This window comes from Cibotium barometz, chromosome 1, assembly GCF_041138505.1.
Source record: "Cibotium barometz isolate CiBa-2024 chromosome 1, ASM4113850v1, whole genome shotgun sequence".
Lineage (NCBI taxonomy): Eukaryota > Viridiplantae > Streptophyta > Polypodiopsida > Cyatheales > Cibotiaceae > Cibotium > Cibotium barometz.
In genome coordinates, this window is record NC_141046.1 from 81,644,154 (window position 1) to 81,663,326 (window position 19,173).

At 47.7% G+C, this 19,173-nt stretch overlaps 1 protein-coding gene and 1 pseudogene across 1 annotated transcript; one reads left to right on the plus strand and one right to left on the minus strand.

Moving 5' to 3' along the window:
* Positions 1-3,748: 3,748 nt before the first annotated feature.
* On the plus strand, positions 3,749-6,309 carry LOC147642499 (uncharacterized; annotated as a pseudogene).
* Positions 6,310-6,994: 685 nt separating this feature from the next.
* Positions 6,995-18,056, minus strand: LOC147642500 (uncharacterized). Its single transcript, XM_086807343.1, has 6 exons — positions 16,867-18,056; positions 16,388-16,733; positions 16,133-16,294; positions 15,987-16,044; positions 8,082-8,158; positions 6,995-7,611 (listed from the first exon to the last, which is right to left on the minus strand). The coding sequence occupies exons 1-6, from the start codon at positions 18,054-18,056 to the stop codon at positions 7,213-7,215; spliced, it is 2,232 nt and encodes a 743-aa protein (XP_086663469.1). The 3' UTR covers positions 6,995-7,212.
* Between the last annotated feature and the right edge of the window lie 1,117 nt (positions 18,057-19,173).

The following is a 19,173-nucleotide window of genomic DNA, read 5'->3' on the forward strand; positions in this document are numbered from 1 at the left end:
TGGTTGCATTGATACTCGGAGATCTACTACGGGATATTGTTTCATGCTTGGTATAGGATTGGTCTCTTGGAAATCTCAGAAGCAGAGGACAGTTGCTGCTTCTTCTACCGAGGCTGAGTACAAATCCTATCTTCTCTCCGCAGCCGAGGCATTATGGATACATCAAATTTTGGAGCATTTATGTTGTGCGGATGATTTCCCTGTTGTCATCTTCTCGGATTCTCAGAGTGCCATTGCTTTAGCTCAGAATCCTGTGATACGTGGCCGCTCCAAACACATTGAGGTTCACTATCATTTTGTTCGGGATTGGATTGAGCTGTTAGAAGTCATCTCCTGTCCAGTTTTATACACCAGGGCCTTTGTTGTGGGTGTGCCCGCCCTTATGAGGAGTTTTATCATTTTTCCTCACTCCTCGTATTTTTTCCCTATTTTTTCCATTTTCCAGTGGTGTGGAGGGATGCCAGAGGTTGGCAGGAGCATTGAGTGGCTGGCCGACTGGCCCATCAGCAGACATGTGGCTGGCCGACTGCCCAACAGCAGTCGTGGACCTCTGTACTGCTGGCCGACTGGATGTATGCAGTCGTGGGCCTCATTTATTGCTGGCCGACTGTTGATGCAGTCATGGAGTGCCTTTTTCAGCAGGCCGACTGCTCATATGGGGGCATATAAATAGGCCCCCAGCCCCCATACCATTTGTGTATCATACCCGAGATTTTCTTGTGTATATAGAGCAGAGCTACACGCCTACATCTCTCTCTCTCTTGTGCTGTATTTTTCTGCATGCGTTTTTGCTCGTGTGTTCCCAGATCTGGTCATCATCTCCGTTGCGTATTCTGACATGGTATCAGAGCCTAGGCTCTAGATAGTTCTTGGGATTTGTGTGAGCAAGAGGGGGACTGTTGTGTGGCTGATTGGTGGACTGTTTTGGGCTGATTGGGAAGAGAAGGTGCAAGAGGAAGGCGGGCTAAGGTGCTGGACAGCCACTTGCAGGTTTTACAGATTTTTTTTCCCACCCACCCAACCTTTCAGGTTACCCCCCGCGATGGCAGATTTACTAGAGATGGCCGAGAGGCATGTGAAGATCCCGACACTCCCCACGTTCCCGGTGGACCGTCAGTTGGACGGGAGTAACTACGGCATATGGAAGGTTATGATGGAATCTGTTCTGGAGTCTTACGACCTCGCTGATTTCGTCATTGTTGGTGTTCCACGGCCGGAAGTAGAGGAAGGGGAGTTACCGTCAACCCGAAAGGACCGGGAGGCTCAAACACAGATGTGGGATTGTGTCAACGCTAGGGTCCGTTCGTTTATCTTTCTCAACTGCACACCACAGGTAATCAATCATGTAAAGCATATGACGTTGGCCAGAGGTATATGGCAGCATTTGGCCTCTCTTTACAATAGGGTATCGCCCATGAAGAGGATTTCCTTGGAAGTACAGATGCGGGTTATGAACCCTGCAAAGTCGTCGACGATGCGGGAGCATATTAACAAGCTGCAGGCTCTTCAGCAGGAAGTTCTTCAGGCTGGGAAGGAGATATCGTCAGAGGACATGGCCATAACGTTGCTGTCACATTTGCCCTCTTCGTACTCAGCATTTTACTCGTCTTTGATTACTAGTGGCAGGCTCAGCACCATCACGTGGGAGGAGCTTGTGCCCATGGTCCTGGACCAGGAGGAACGATTCACGAACCCTCCTCAGGGTGGAGGTTCAGAGGCCTTAACTGGCCAACGGTCGAAAGGCCGTAACTCGGGCAAAGAGAAGGCTTCATCGGAGAAGTCTTCTGAGAAGAAGTCCGACGCTGATCGCGAGAAACTGAAGGCAGAGAGGACCTGTAATGATTGTGGCGAGAAAGGCCACTATTGGAGGCAGTGTCCCAAGCGGAAGACCGAGAAGGAAGATGCCTCAGCAGCAATCATGAAGACTCCGGCTTTTGTGCACCTGGAGGTGATGGACACCGATGTTTCAGGCAGGGAGGAGATTGGAGGATTCTCCGCAATGGATTATCGGTAGTGGATTTTAGATAGTGGTGCTTCCAGGCACATGACTCCTTCCCGCTCTGGTTTACAGGATCTCTGCAGGCTTTCTGGTCATATTCTTACTGGGGACACATCCACTATCCCAGTTCACAGTGAGGGCAGGATGGAGATAGTTCCCGATGGCAGAGGGGGGAAGCATTCCTCTCAGGTGTTGTATGTTCTGTCACCTGGTTTTCATCTGTTGTCAGTGCATCAGGTTTGCAAGACTGGCATACGGGTGGAGTTTGATGAGCATTTTGTTGCTCTCCAAGACAAAGCAACAGGCCAAGTGGTTTGGGAAGGCGGAGTGGAGAATGGAGTTTACAAGCTTTCAGCACTCTCTCTCCCAGGTCCTCAGGTTTGTGATGAGTGGCAGTCTGGTTATGGCCACTTAAGTGTGGATACGTTGCAGGTACAGGCTTTCCGAGAGCAGTTGGTGGATAGCTTACCAGTAGATGGCAGCAGTTGGCAGAAACTCTCCAGTACTGATGTTGGTGGTTCTTGTGTTCGTGAGTCAGAGGAAACTGAACAGGTCACTTATGCTCTGATGTCTCGTAGTATTCGGGACAAAGAACCTCCAGTAGATGAGGATGTTCTTTCCACGGGGACCTTTCGGAAAGCCAGGCAGGTGGCTTGTGATTACTTGCAGAAGGAGGTGGTTTCTCCAGGCTTTGTGGTTCTGGATTCAGAGGGGGTGGTTGATAGGTTTCAGAAGGCCTTGCGTGGTCTTCATCAGGTTTCCAGGACTTGTTTTTGCACCGTAACAGGTGTTGATCCTTGTGAGTAGTGTGATGCCTCTTTGACTCAGACACAGAATGGTTCATTGATCTGGTTGATGGACACCAGATTGGACGGGAGCTTCCTGATGAGGCAGTTGAGCTCATGGTTGCAGATGACTCTTATGGAGGCAGGATTGCATTTCCTGTGGTTTCTGCGGCATGCGAAGGATCATGGACTCTTGTACACAGGAGGGGGATTGTTGGATGGAGTCCGACTCCACGGTTGGAGTGACTCAGTTTGGGGAGGAGATCCGGACACGAGGAGATCTACTTCAGGCCCAGGAGCAGTCTTACAGAGCAGTAAGAAGCAGCCATCTTTTGCCTTGTCGAGCACAGAGGCAGAGTACCGGGCTACTTGTGATGCTGCTTGTGAGGTGGTGAGGATGCAGAGGTTGCATTGCAGGTTTGGGCTTCCACTGGAGGAACCCATGGTCATCCAGAGGCACTTTGTTCGTGAACAGATTGTTGCTGATGACATCCTGCTAGAGTTCTGTTCGACAGAGGACAGTACGGTGGACCTCTTCATGAAGTCGCTCTCTCGGGATTTGCTTAGGCGGCACCCCAGCTCCCTGTGGTTGGTTTCACAGCCAGGAGCTGAGAGGGGGTGTTAGAAGTCATCTCCTGTCCAGTTTTATACACCAGGGCCTTTGTTGTGGGTGTGCCCGCCCTTATGAGGTGTTTTATCCATAGTGATAGGGGGACGGCGGGACGCCCACGTGGGACGTGGGAACGCCGTCCCGATTAACTGCAGTTGCGTAACGGTGGCGGGATGGCCCGGGGGACGGGACGAACGGGACGTGACCAGGGGACGGGCGTCGTTGTTAGCTGGGGACGGGGGACGTCTGCAACGGCGCAACGGCGCCAAAAATCGAGCCGTTTTTTTTTCGGGTAACGGCTACTAGCCGTTGGCGGCTGGCCGTTTGAGAGTTTGAGAGAGAGAGAGAGAGAGAGAGAGAGAGAGAGAGAGAGAGAGAGAGAGAGCTGCCATATGCTATATAATGGGCTTCCTGCTACTCCTCTTCTACTCATTGCTCAAGCCTTCCAACTTCCAAGACTTGAGTACCTCTAGGCTCTCCACCATCTCCCTCTCCTACTCAAGCTTTCCTCTCCACTATCTCCCTCTCCTCCACCACCTTCCTCTCCACCCTCTCCTACTAGACTACTTCAATCTTCCCTCTACCTCTTCTCCTACTCTACCCTCTAAGCTCTCTCCACCCTCTTCTACTAGACTACTACTAAGTTACTAACTATTCATGGCATCCTCTTCTCGTGCGGGCGGTAGGAGTAGAACGGATGGGTGGTCATGGTGGGATGAGGTCAACTTCGAGCCTCCTACTCATGCGGGGGGTGCACGTCCATGGACATGCAAGCTTTGCCCATATAAGCGTGTGGGTGGGGCCAATAGGGTGAGGGCCCATTTGTTGCATGAGCCCGGTCATGAGGTGAAATTTTGTGAGCGGGTCACACCGGAGATAAGAAAGGAGCTTCTTGCAAAGCTTGCCGCCCATCAAGCTTTGAATGCAAGCCAAAGGGTGCGGGGAGTGGATCCCAACACTTATGTCACTCCAACCCAAACATCAAGTTCTACATCGGGTGGTGGTGCATCTTCATCTACCCCTCTACCACGTCCTCCTCGTGGCACTACTCGAGGCTTCACACAAGCCGCCTTCTCAATGCCGCAACCTAGTCCACCCTCTCTCTCGTCGGCAAAGTACTTTTGAGGGGAGTTGGGATCCCAAAAAGAAGGAGGAGGTTGATGCCGCGGTGGCCCGCTTCTTTTTTCATGACCACATTGCTTTTCGTGTGGCACGGTACGTATTTCACTCACATGATTTCATCATCATGTCTCACGAGTCACGATTCACGAGTCACCATTTTGCCATTCTAATTACTTACCCTCTTTTTTTTTGAAATGATAAATAGGTCCGACTACTTCAAAACGATGGTGAAGAAGATTGGCGAGTACGGTCCTCACTACACACCTCCATCCTCCGAAACCTTGCGGACCACTATGCTTGACAAGGAGAAATGCCTTGTTGAGCAAGCGGCGGCAAACACAAAGAGACAATGGGCTCGCAATGGAGTCTCTTTGATTGCAGACGGATGGAGTGACACGCGGAAAAGGTCTATCCATGGCCTTGTGGCATACTCACGGGGGGAGATGTACTTTGTCTCCTCACATGATGCTTCAGGGACGGGAAAGAGTGCGGATGTACTTGCTGCTGAGTGGAGTAGTGCTGTCGAGATTATCGGCCCCGAATGTGTGATCGGTTTCGTCACGGATGGTGAGGCGACAAATAGGGCAGCGGGAGCTATTCTTGAGAGTATGTATCCTCAAATCACCGTCTCTTTTTGCATGGCACATTGTCTCAATAATCTTTTGAAAGATATTGGGAAATTGTCATGGATTGAATCGGTGATTGATGATGCATGTGCAATTGTGACCTTCATCAACAATCACACATACCTTCGATCCGAGTTTGGGAAGAGGTCCACAAAGGTCCTTCTCAAGTACTCGGACACTCGCTTTGCATACAACTTTCTTATGTTGCATCGCTTGAAGGATTGTCAGGGTGCCGTGCGGCAACTATTCTTCAGTGATGAGTTTTGCTCCTCATCTTTTGCACGTACACAGATAGGGATTTCATGCAAGAAAAAGGTCGACGATGCTGATTTTTGGGAGGACCTCAAGCGCACTGACGCCATGGTGCATCCCATCGTCCACTTGCTCAGGATTGTTGATGCTATGCAGCCATGCATCGGCAAAGTATATGAAGCCATGGACCAGATGATAGAGAGTCTTGAGAAGCTTGAGCCAGACGTAGATAGATATGAGGAGATCCACTCGCTTTGTGTGGGGAGATGGAGCTCATATTCCTCTCCTTTACATGCAGCTGCTTTTATGGTGGACCCAGAATTTCAGGGAAAAGGGCAGGAGGGTGATAAAGAGGTGAGCAACGGTTGGAGACTCATCTTGGATCGCCTCACGCCGGATGCAAAAATCAGGCGCAAAATTAGAGACCAGCTCTCTAATTACAGGGCATTTCAAGGCTCATATGGATGTGCAGATGCGCAGCAGGACAGATTCAAGGTTGGTGCAGCATTATGGTGGGAGGACTTCGGATCAGATGGACTAGAGCTACAACAGTTGGCGATCCGGATCTTGAGCCAGTCCGTTAGCTCTTCTTGCCTAGAGCAATTATGGTCCTCCTTCAGTCACATTTCATCAAAGAAAAGAAATCGGCTTGGGGTGGAAAGAGCTAATGATCTTGTCTTCATTAGCGCAAACTTGCGCATGCTTGGCAAGAGTGCAAGATGCAATGCCGATACTTTTACACAGTGGGAGATGGAACAAGAGGAGACAGCTACAACTATTGCACAGGAGGGTGGGACAGATGGTTCTCATCATGAGCCTTCATCGGATGACACAACCCCCATCCACACTTCACGCACTCATGATCATGAGGCTAGCACCTCTCTTATTGGGAGCGCAGAGTATGAGAGCGAGTGACTTATATTTTGTATCGCCTAGGCGCCAACATCTTTTGAGTATATCTATTTAATGTTATCAACTTTAAAGTCTTTCTTTTCCGACTTTGCAAGTCTTGACTCTTGACTCTTGCACCTCGTAGCGTAATTAAATTTTAAATGTAATGTGTATCATGATTCATAACTTTTGGAGTTAGAAAGCTTGTTGTTATTGATTGATTAATCTTGATTCTTTACTCCTCTAAAATTAACAATTTTGAGTGCCGTCCCCACCCCCCGTCCCCGTTCCCTACCTTTAGCCGTCCCCGTCCCCGTCCCTATCCCCTGGTAACTATGGTTTTATCATTTTTCCTCACTCCCCGTCAAGGTTGATGTGTACGTACTGTACGTAATGTACGGTACGTATTTGTACGTTGTTCCGTACAGATAAAATTTTTGTGTACGTAAAAATACGTACCATTGTAAAAAATATCAATCTATATGGCATTTCATATCAAAATAAACATAAAAAGATCCAAATACATTTTAAATTGTGAGAGAGACCTACAAGACAATCTAATAAGGTCTTTGCTAATACGCATTTGATTAGTAATCACAAAACCCTTGCCGCATGTTGTAAAACTTGTTACTTCAGAAATCAAACATCAGATACCAAAACCATTTTTCAATCAGATGACAGAGATCAATCTTCAATCACCAATCACCACTCTTAGAAGTTAGCTCTATATAAACTGATGAATCAGTGTTCACACAACAAAAGTCTCGACTCTCATCCATGTCAAAAGGCTGCAAATGCATCAAAACAAACTGAATACAATGCACATACTACATAGCAAGCTGCAACACTACATCATAGAAATGTCCTCAAAAGGCCCATAAGGGCTAGTCCAGAGTCTAGACTCCACAATGAAACGTGATCTAAGAGTCAAAACTCCTCATCAGATGATGATGATGACGATGCACCAGAAGAGAGCAAGTCCCCATCTGTCAAGACATTGCCCTCGTCGTCATACTCAGGCTCTGCCATCACGGGCACATGTGATGATGTGAAAGATGTATCATGAGATCCATGTGCTACATCATCATCTCCTGGCTCACTCTGAGTATGAATGAGAGTGACAGCCTCATTCGCCCGAGTCCGCTGCGTACGAACAGGCAGCTTCCCCCGACGAATGCTCCTCCGTCTAGCGCTCTCTGAATCTGCAGCCTCCTCACGCAAAGGTATCGCCAAAGCCCGTGCGCGTGACCTTGTGACACGACGATCGATGCTCTCCAACTCTCTATGAAGGAGTCGTATAATATCTGCCTGCTCGTCTCTGACACGCTGTCATGGCCCTGTGAAAATGGAGCAGGACAAGTGTGGGCATGGTGGTTGCAGAGTCAGAATATTTTATGATTCACATGGGGGGTGCCCGGACAGTGTTTAAAGATGTGTGGACAACCCTAGGTGTGAAGGGGGAACATTAAAACATTAACTTTTAATGTTTATAAAAGTTGCCCCTAGGCCTTAGTGGCCCTAGGGAACTTATTAAGTTGGGCCCTAGGGATTAACTTGGGAAGGAGGTTTTCTCTCTCTACACTCTCTCTCCTCTCTTTTTGGGGAGTCGTGTAGCAAAAGGAGAGGCTTCCTTCATGCGCATGTATCAAAGCGTGGAAAAGCACAGGAAGGGGAGGCGACTGCTGAAGAGAAGTGTGCTGCTGTTTTTCTGAGGCAAACCAGCCGTACAGCACTGTACGGCCAGCGCTGGACTCTCTCTCTCTTTCTCTCTCTCTCCCCTGTTGCTGGCGGCGCACAGGCTGTTGCTGGTTGGCTGCGCAGAAGCCCAGTACAGGCTGTGTATTGTGTTTTCCAGCAAGTACACACTGTACGGCTGCCGTACAGTGTACGGGCAGCCTGGTACAGAAGGTACAAGTGCTGCAGGTGGTGTTTACAGGTGCTGGACAGACTTGTGCAGGCTGATTCAGGCTGGTACAGAAGTGGACAGCAGGCTGTTTTTGCAAGTACAACGCCTGGCACGCATCCCGAGGCGGTACAATCAAGTACAGTGCTGATTTTTCAGATCTGTACTTTCAAGGACAGCATAGGAGTGAGCATCAGGAGGAAGATACAGGCAAGTGCAAGCACATGTGTGAAGCAGGATTGTGGGTTCAAGTGCCTGCAGGCACAGATTGGTGCTGTTGCTTCCTCCAGAGTTGTTTCACGAGCTGAACTTGGTAAGCCTTGACTCTGTTCATCCATCTCTCTTTCTATTGCTTGATGTCTGCTACAGGTATGTGTTATCTGGCTCCTTGTGAGAGGAGGAGTATAGCAGATTGACAAGAGATTAAGACAGGGATTGAACAGCACATGTATGTTGAGCTGAGAAAATGTATCATGCTTATGAGTTATGCCAGATGTATGCCCATGGCTGGCCTGCTTTGTGAACTTGGCTGATCAGAGGGAGGCACAGTGTGTTGCTTGAGGACACAGATCTGTGTGCATAGATCCTCTGTGCTAAGAAGGATTTGTGGGCAGTCAGATTGGACTACAGGTGTAAACTCTTGGCTGGTTTTTGTTTTGTACTCAGCCATACATATTATTTTAATGGAATAAAGAAATACCGCAAGGGGCGCCAAGCTTTGGGGCCAACAGGTGTCGCTGTGTATTCAGATTTGGGCACTCTAGCCCCAATCTGTGTTTGGTTTTTCATCTAGACTACAAGTGGACGAGTGTTAGCTCTTACCGCACTCTGGTTTTCTATCAGAGGCCGGTTTCAAGGTCCCGTTGCCGGGACCAATCATCAACTTTCTGAAGGGGGTGAGCTCGTGGTTGCTTTGGAAAAAAAAAGCCATCGCTGAAAATTCAGCAATCATGTCTGATACAGAGGAAGAGTACTTCTATCAAGAAGAAGAAGAGCAAGAGTCTTCTCCTGAAAGAGATGTATCTGAGGATATTTTTGCAGGAGAACAGGCTGCAGATGTTGAGCCTTATGAGGATGTAACACAGCCAGAAGATGTGCATAGTAAAGAGGATGATGATGCTCGGTTCAAAGATCGCTTGGCTGGTGTTATGGATACTTTTCTGCAGCTCACTCAGAGTGAGAGATTTGCTGAATTTATGAGATCTCGCACAGAGCCCCGCACAGAGCCCCAGAAAAAGAAGAAGAAGGTTCGTTCGAAGAATCTTTCTCATGGTCATAGTGGTACCACTCCACAGGATCCATCTCCTGCCCAGTTTCCGAATATGCAGCATGCTTTTGGTGCTAACCCACAGAGTTCCTTCTATGGACAGCCACCTATTCCTCAGCAGAACATGCATCCAGGGTACTTTGGTGGTGGCTCGGTGTTTCAATCCATGACTGGGGGTTATCCTCAGGGAGGCATGGGTATGTATGGGCCTTTTGGAGCCAATTTTCAGCCTGGCATGCAAGGGAATATGTATGGTGGTATGCAGTCCGGTATGCAAGGAAATGTGTTTGCAGGCATGCAACCTGGGATGCAAGGCAATATGTTTGGTGGCATGCAGCCAGGTATGCATAATGGAATGTATGGAAACATGGCTGGAATGTATGGTATGCCTGGTGTTGGAATGGGAAATGTTGACCCAATGATGGGTATGAATGTTGGGGGCAGCAATCTTACAAAACCACTTCCATATGATAATCTAACGCCTATGGGCAAAGCGAAGGATTACAAGGAAGGGGGAGCTGCAGTGACGTTTGACACTTTTAGTGGGGCCAAGGATAAATTGAAGGCACTTACCTTTTTACAGCAGTTTGATGCTGCTTTTTCTGGTGGGAATTATACAGAGTCCTCAAAGGTGAGGAAAGCTGCCACTTTTCTCAAGGGCAATGCTTTGCAGTGGTGGTCTACTCTTCTTTTGCAGGGCATAGCACCCACCACAGGGTTCAATTCAAACAGGTTTTCTCTTCCGTATGGCTCACATCTACATTTGAGGTGGATGTTATGACAGCATGGCACAAGCTGGATGCTTCAAAGTGTGATAGTCTGGAGGATTATAACAAGAAGTTTTGGGAAGCTTTACTCCCAGTGACTTCTTATCGTGCCGTGCCATTATCTGAACAGGTTGAGAAGTATTGTTGTGGGCTGCCCAAGGAGGTACGAGATTACTGTATAAAGACAAGAGTAACGAACATGTCACAGATGATTGAAAATGCTATGACAGCTAATGCGTTACTCACAGGTGGTTCATCTGGGTTTAAGGGCAGTAAGAAATTGAGCAAGAAAGCTGAAAAATTTGGGCATGCTTCTCGTGATGCTAAAGGGTCTACAGAGACAAAGTATAAGAAGTTGCCAATGCCCAAAAGGACTTCTGAGGAAAGACAGGCTTTGAGAGATGCTCAAAAGTGTTTTTACTGTACCGAAGAGGGGCATATGTCATTCAATTGTCCCAAGAGAACGTCCAAGAAGGATCCTGACAATAAAGGAGAGCCCAAGCCAAAGAAACCAAAGCCTTCTGCAGGCTTAGTTCCTGATCTTGTGGGGGAGCAGCTAGGTGGTGAAGCTACAGAGTTGTGCAGGGCATGGGGCAAAGTGAGAGATCAGAATGCTTTGATCTTCTTTGACACAGGTGCTAGAGCCAACTTCATTTCACCAGATTTGGCTGGCCGATTGGGGATTCGCGCAGAGGAGATGGGGCCGTTACATGAGGCAAATATGGCTTGTCCAGGGTATGCAGAACCCGTTACTCCTATCATTGGGAAGCTTCGGCTTCATTTGCAGGGTTATGTGGACAGCGAGGAGTTCTTCATCATGCCTTTGGATGGTTGTGATGTTTTGTTGGGGATGCCATGGTGCCACAGGGTACATGCGGTGGTGGATACTTACAATAGGAAAATTACTCTGACTCATAGAGGGAAAGAGCATGTATTGGATGTAAAACTCAAAGGGGAATCTGTTCCTATTGTATCCGCTTCGGCGATTTCATCAGTAATGAAAAAGCATCTTTCCGCGTACTTGATTTATGTAAAGGATGCACAGGATGATGAGTCTAAGTCTAATTTGTCAATGTTAGATAAAGACAGGGCTGATTTCTTAAGTGAGTTTCAAGACTGTTTTTCCGAGTCATTGCCAGGAGAATTACCTCCTGAGAGGCCAGAAGATCATGCCATAGATCTGATTCCTGGTAGTACTCCACCGAATAGACCGCCGTATTGTGTTAGTGCAGCCCAACAGGAAGAGATTATGAGTCAGGTGCAGGAGCTATTGAATAAGGGGTTGATTCAGCCTAGCTCATCACCCTTTTGCTCACCTGTGCTCTTAGTGCAGAAGAAGGATGGTTCTTGGCGCATGTGTATTGATTACAGGGCGCTGAACAAGAATACCATCAAGAATCGATTCCCCATACCGAGGATCGATGACATCTTGGACCGCTTACAGGGCTCCACAGTTTTTAGTCGTATTGATTTGAAAAGCGGGTATCATCAGATACGCATTAGACCCGAGGATGTGCATAAGACAGCATTCCGAACCACGTTTGGGTTGTATGAGTTCTTGGTTATGCCCTTTGGTTTGACAAATGCGCCTGCCACATTTAACAGAATGATGGACAGGATTTTCAGACCTCATAGAGAGTTTGTGGGCACATTCTTTGATGATATGATTGTGCATTCACAAACTGAGGACGAGCATAGAAGGCATTTGGCCATTGTGTTTGCAGAACTCAGAAACCATAGGTTGGTGGTTAATGGCAAGAAGAGTGAGTTCTTTTTGCAGGAGATACATTTCTTGGGGCATATAGTGTCTGGTCATGGAGTCCGTATGGATCCAGCAAAGGTGGAAGCAATACTTAATTGGCCAGCTTTGAGGACCGTGCATGATGTACGCAGCTTTTTAGGATTGTGTTCCTATTACAGGCGTTACATACGGCACTTTGCTGAAATTGCTTCGCCTCTTCATGCTTTGACGACGAAAGCAACTCCGTTTAGATGGGCTGATCGGGAAATTACAGCATTCAAAAAGCTCAAAGAAAAGCTTACTTCGGACCCAGTATTGGTGTTACCGGACCTCCGAAAGGATTTTGTTGTCCAGTGTGATGCATGTGGAAGTAGCATTGGTGCAGTTCTCATGCAAGAGGGACATGTGATAGCCTATGAGAGTAGAGTTTTGCAAGATGCCGAGAAGCATTTGCAGGTGTATGAGAAAGAGATGTTGGCTGTAATTCACGCTCTTTCTACATGGAAACACTACTTGCTTGGGGTTGATTTCACTGTGCAGACAGATCATCAGACTTTGCGATATTTCCTCACGCAGACTAAGCTTTCCGAGAAGCATATGCGTTGGGCAAACTTTTTGTCAATGTTTCACTTCCAGATTGTGCATGTGGAAGGCAAAAAGAATGTAGTGGCAGATGCTTTGTCACGCAAGCCACAGGTCTCTGCAGTTTCACTTGCTTATCATCATGAGCTTGATGAAATGAAAGAGCAGTATGTCCATGATGAGGATTTTGAAAGGTTGTATGATCAGACGTCTGAGGGTCAGCGGCATGAGCATTACACTCTCAGCGATGGATTTTTATTGATGCATGGCAGACTGTGTGTTACCAGGCCATTGCGACTCAAGGTCATGATTGAAAGTCATGCTCCACCGTATGCAGGTCATAGAGGGATTGACGCCACGGTCAAAGCAGTGGAGACTTTCTTTTATTGGCCAACCTTGAGAAGAGATGTTGATGCCTTTGTGAGGCAATGCATCGTATGTCAGAAGGTAAAGTTTGACCGTCAGAAGACACCAGGGTTATTACAGCCTTTACCTATTCCGGATAGACCTTGGGAGAGCATTGCCATGGATTTTGTATTTGATCTTCCACGGACACAAACGGGAAATGATGGCATCTGGACTATCATATGCAGGTTCAGTAAGCAGGCTCATTTCATTCCCGTGAGGAAGACAATTAAAGTGGATCATATGGTGAAGTTGTTCATGGCGAACATCTTCAAGTATCATGGCTTGCCTACGTCTATCATTAGTGACCGTGATCCACGGATGACGAGTTTGTTTTGGCGAGGGTTGTTTGACAACATGGGTACAACTCTCAAGTTTTCATCATCATTTCATCCACAGACAGATGGTCAGTCAGAAGAGGCTAACTCTACAGTGTTGGATCTTCTCAAGTGTTATGTGTCAGAGCACAAGCAACAATGGGAAAAGTATCTTCCTTTGGTGGAGTTTGCATATAACAACACTGTACATAGCTCGACAGGCAAGGCGCCTTTTGAGATTGTAGAAGGAGGGAAGAAGGTACCACCCATTTTGCATACAAAGGATAAGATCTTTGAAGCTGATCAGTATGTGGGGAGCTTGGATGAAGCTTATCAAAGAGTTAAGTTGGCCCTCCAGAAAACTCAGCAGAAGCAAAAGAAAGCCGCAGACCGTCACAGACGTGATTTGCAGTTTGCATTGGGTGATTGGGTTCTTTTGCGTTTTGAAAAGGCTAGACTCAAGAAGATGAAGGGTAAAGAGCGCTTATTCCCTAAGTTGAGTATGCGATATTATGGGCCTTTTCAGGTTTTGGAAAAGATTGGTGAGGTAACCTATCGTTTGAAGTTACCAGATCACTGGAGGATTCACAATGCTTTTCACGTGAGTCTTCTTAGACCTTTCCGTGGGGATGTGCCTGAGGATGTATCAGATGAGGCTCAGCCGGAAGTTGAGGAACTTGATGAGGTTCTGATTCCAGAGCAGATACTGGCACATAAAGAAAGGAAGGTACGAGGTAAAGTTTCCCGTCGCTATCTTGTGAAGTTCAAGAACTATTCACCGATGGATGCGAAGTGGATGGAGGAAGGTGACTTAACAGATTCACCTCAGGTTTTGCAGCTTTATCTCGATGCCTTTGAGTTAGAGCCGACTCTTATTGTGGCTCATTCAGGTTCAGCAGAGCATGGGTCTGGAGCATTACCTGATGCTCAAGAGGGGGGTAGCACCTCCACTCCCTTGATACAGACAGGCTCAGATGACATCTAGAGGTCGCTTGGTGCAGATTTTATCTCATCCGAAGGTACTGAGGCTGACAGTACATCTGTTTATGGGACTTCTATGATATATGTGTACTAGTCACATGGAGATTTTTGTGGATATGTATGGTTCACAGTGGTATACAACTTGGACTATTACTATGCCATTGGTTTGCAGTGAATGTTGATACATGTGTATGGCTCAGAGAGATTGGGACGCTGATCTTGCCATATTGTATATTTCACTTTTGATATTTTGATGCATCACCAGAATGCAATCGAGGACGCTTGCCATCTTTCAAGAGGGGGGTATGTCATGGCCCTGTGAAAATGGAGCAGGACAAGTGTGGGCATGGTGGTTGCAGAGTCAGAATATTTTATGATTCACATGGGGGGTGCCCGGACAGTGTTTAAAGATGTGTGGACAACCCTAGGTGTGAAGGGGGAACATTAAAACATTAACTTTTAATGTTTATAAAAGTTGCCCCTAGGCCTTAGTGGCCCTAGGGAACTTATTAAGTTGGGCCCTAGGGATTAACTTGGGAAGGAGGTTTTCTCTCTCTACACTCTCTCTCCTCTCTTTTTGGGGAGTCGTGTAGCAAAAGGAGAGGCTTCCTTCATGCGCATGTATCAAAGCGTGGAAAAGCACAGGAAGGGGAGGCGACTGCTGAAGAGAAGTGTGCTGCTGTTTTTCTGAGGCAAACCAGCCGTACAGCACTGTACGGCCAGCGCTGGACTCTCTCTCTCTTTCTCTCTCTCTCCCCTGTTGCTGGCGGCGCACAGGCTGTTGCTGGTTGGCTGCGCAGAAGCCCAGTACAGGCTGTGTATTGTGTTTTCCAGCAAGTACACACTGTACGGCTGCCGTACAGTGTACGGGCAGCCTGGTACAGAAGGTACAAGTGCTGCAGGTGGTGTTTACAGGTGCTGGACAGACTTGTGCAGGCTGATTCAGGCTGGTACAGAAGTGGACAGCAGGCTGTTTTTGCAAGTACAACGCCTGGCACGCATCCCGAGGCGGTACAATCAAGTACAGTGCTGATTTTTCAGATCTGTACTTTCAAGGACAGCATAGGAGTGAGCATCAGGAGGAAGATACAGGCAAGTGCAAGCACATGTGTGAAGCAGGATTGTGGGTTCAAGTGCCTGCAGGCACAGATTGGTGCTGTTGCTTCCTCCAGAGTTGTTTCACGAGCTGAACTTGGTAAGCCTTGACTCTGTTCATCCATCTCTCTTTCTATTGCTTGATGTCTGCTACAGGTATGTGTTATCTGGCTCCTTGTGAGAGGAGGAGTATAGCAGATTGACAAGAGATTAAGACAGGGATTGAACAGCACATGTATGTTGAGCTGAGAAAATGTATCATGCTTATGAGTTATGCCAGATGTATGCCCATGGCTGGCCTGCTTTGTGAACTTGGCTGATCAGAGGGAGGCACAGTGTGTTGCTTGAGGACACAGATCTGTGTGCATAGATCCTCTGTGCTAAGAAGGATTTGTGGGCAGTCAGATTGGACTACAGGTGTAAACTCTTGGCTGGTTTTTGTTTTGTACTCAGCCATACATATTATTTTAATGGAATAAAGAAATACCGCAAGGGGCGCCAAGCTTTGGGGCCAACAGGTGTCGCTGTGTATTCAGATTTGGGCACTCTAGCCCCAATCTGTGTTTGGTTTTTCATCTAGACTACAAGTGGACGAGTGTTAGCTCTTACCGCACTCTGGTTTTCTATCAGAGGCCGGTTTCACGCTGCTCCACGTCGCCCTCAGTAGAGGTTGGCACCATCTTCACATGGGTCGGATCTGCCTGTGGAAAAGCAAAATCCGACAAGTCAGAACCACAAGAAATGACTTATATTGAAATGTGTCAAAAGACGTACGACAGTTAAATATACCTGCTTGGGTGCCCCCAAAGCATGATAATCTCGCACGAGCTTCATGTTAGCTCGGCAATACACTAATCGCTCCAGCTGAGCGGTACTAAGTCGATTGCGGATCTTCGTGTGAACCAAGGAGTAGGCACTCCAATTGCGCTCACAAGCACCAGCAGAACAATCCTACGATCACGAATCACGATACGATTTCGGAGTCAAAACCCTTAATGAATCAAACTTTAAAGATGGATGCAATTGTGAAAGAGTCAAGAGTACCTGCGAGAGGATTCGGAGAGCAAGATGAGTCAGCTTTGGAAGACCTCGTCTTCCATAGCTCTGCCACCACGTGAGAGGAAATTTCGTCGCCTCCTCTCTCAAAACCACCGCTCTAGCAAAGGATGGTCCTAGATTGTTCATAAAACTCACCATCTCTGCATCAACCTCAAGTTGCTCATCCTCGTCGTACATTATGTTGATGTACTGGTCTTTCTGCGTGAGCAGAGTGCTCTCACTAAACAGCTCTGGCTTCTTGTAGAAGGGATGAAGCAATGCAGCCATCCCATGAATGGGACGGCTCATAAATGTCCATCGCCGCTCTACAATAGCCAGGATGTCACCACGGCTACAAATTGACAAGCCAACATTCCAACAGTCATTATATAATATAACTTTAAACATATTGTTCATTGTTGCAATGTGCATATTATTTAATATTAATATAATCAACCAAGAACAATATCCAAGTGTACACTCACTGAGACTCCGTCAATGTCGTACAGGTGGCAATATGGCGCTTCATCTCCATGAAGAGATGATAGACCAGTCCAAGAGTAGAGCCCTCCATATCTGTGATTCGGAGGAGGACATGGATAGGCTGCAATGCCACCGTCAAGCTCTGTACCTCTGTCCAAAAGGCCTCGTCAAGCACTTTCCGCGGAATGTATCTAGTGGCCTCTGTCTGTGCATGGTGCATAAACCTCCATTTCGGGTCCACCACAGTCTGTAGTAGTGGGTCCTGCAATCTAAAAAGCCTCTGCAAGACCAAGAACATATAAGAAAACCTGGTCTTCGAGGGTCGCACCATATCAAGTGCACTATGGCTCCTGAAGATGGCCAAAGCCTGATGTTTTCTTCGGAAAAATGTAGTAATCTTCATGGCATCTGCAACATTAGGTTGCACCCATGGCAACTTTCCAATATCCTCCATCAGCAGGTCCAAGCAATGTGCAGCACAAGGAGTCCAAGCAATGCGAGGAAACTCTGCCTCGACCAATTCACCCATACGCTTGCAATTTGAAGCATTGTCTGTCACCACTTGGACCACATTCTCTGGCCCAACATCCAAAATTGCCTGTCTGATGTGGTGATAAATAAACTCAGCACTGATGGATTCTCCTGCCTTTCCTGCATCCACAGCCCGCAAGAAGTATGTGCCAAGACATGAGGACACCAAAATATTGATAATGTGTCGTCTACGCATATCACTCCAGCCATCAGATATGATGGTGCACCCAAAAGACTGCCATCCTGCCTTGACAGGTACCAATGCCTTGTCTATCAAGGCTTTCTGCTCTTCAAGCATCGTGGTACGCATTTTGTTATACTCCACCCCGGACCACGAGTCTGTGTGGCCAACCTCTGCTATGGCCCTCACCATTCTCTTCCATTGATCAGTCCTCAGTACATTGAAGGAGATGTTGCACTCCACAAGAGTGCAAGCAATCTCCATCTCAGCCACTTTTTGTCTCTCTTTCACCCACGAAAGAGATGACACACGTGAAGGCAAAGTACTCTGTCTCAGCACATGTGCATCATCATCCTCATCACCCTCCTGCATGACACGGGCCCTCTTTCTGCCCCCTGTAGACTGGCTATCCTGTGTGGAAGAATCACGACACGAGAAATTGTGCTCGTGAGCTCGAAGTTGCAATACTTGCACTGCCATCTACGCGTGCCAGAACCAGCTTGGGTCGGCGTATTAATAACACGGATGACATTCGTGTGCTCCTGCCAGTAGGGGTTGCATGGCTTCGGCATATTGGATCCTGGAAGCTCTGTGACACAAACAAAGAGAGAGAGAGAGCTTAGAGCAGAGTACATACTCCAAAGGAAGAAAGAGAGAGAGAGAGAGAGAGGGAGAGCGTAGAGCATACTCCAAAGGAGGAAAGAGAGAGAGAGAGAGAGAGGGAGAGGGACCCCGGACTCGGGAGGGAGTGAGAGAGAGACGAGATTAATCATGTAGTACATTGGCAGAGAGAGAGAGAGAGAGAGAGAGAGAGAGAGAGAGAGAGAGAGAGAGAGAGAGAGAGAGAGAGAGAGAGAGAGAGAGAGAGAGAGAGAGAGAGTACAGTACGAGACAGAGATGCATCATGAGGGACCAAGGCCATGAGCGAGAGAGCGTGTGAATTACCTGGTTGCAATGTGCACAGTGTGCAGAGACGGAGCGAAACAGAGCACTGTAGGCGAAACAGGCGAAATTCCAAAACAAGGCCAAAATCGCACGTTGAAGGTCAAAAAGGGGGTTTTTTTAAAAAATAAACGTACGGATCGATCCGTACGCGTACGGATCCGTACAGTACGTTACGTACGGCACGGATCGATCCGTACGCGTACGGATCCGTACAGTACGTTCCGTACGGTACGGATCGATCCGTACGTACGTACGGATGCAACCCTGCTCCCCGTATTTTTTCCCTATTTTTCCCATTTTCCAGTGGTGTGGAGGGATGCCAGAGGTTGGCAGGAGCACTGAGTGGCTGGCCGACTGGCCCATCAGCAGACATGTGAATGGCCGACTGCCCAACAGCAGTCGTGGACCTCTGTGCTGCGCCGACTGGATGTATGCAGTCGTGGGTCTCATTTATTGCTGGCCGACTGTTGATGCAGTCATGGAGTGCCTTTTTCAGCAGGCCGAGTGCTCATATGGGGGCATATAAATAGGCCCCCAGCCCCCATACCATTTGTGTATCATACCCGGGATTTTCTTGTGTATATAGAGCAGAGCTACACGCCTACATCTCTCTCTCTCTTGTGTTGTATTTTTCTGCATGCGTTTTTGCTCG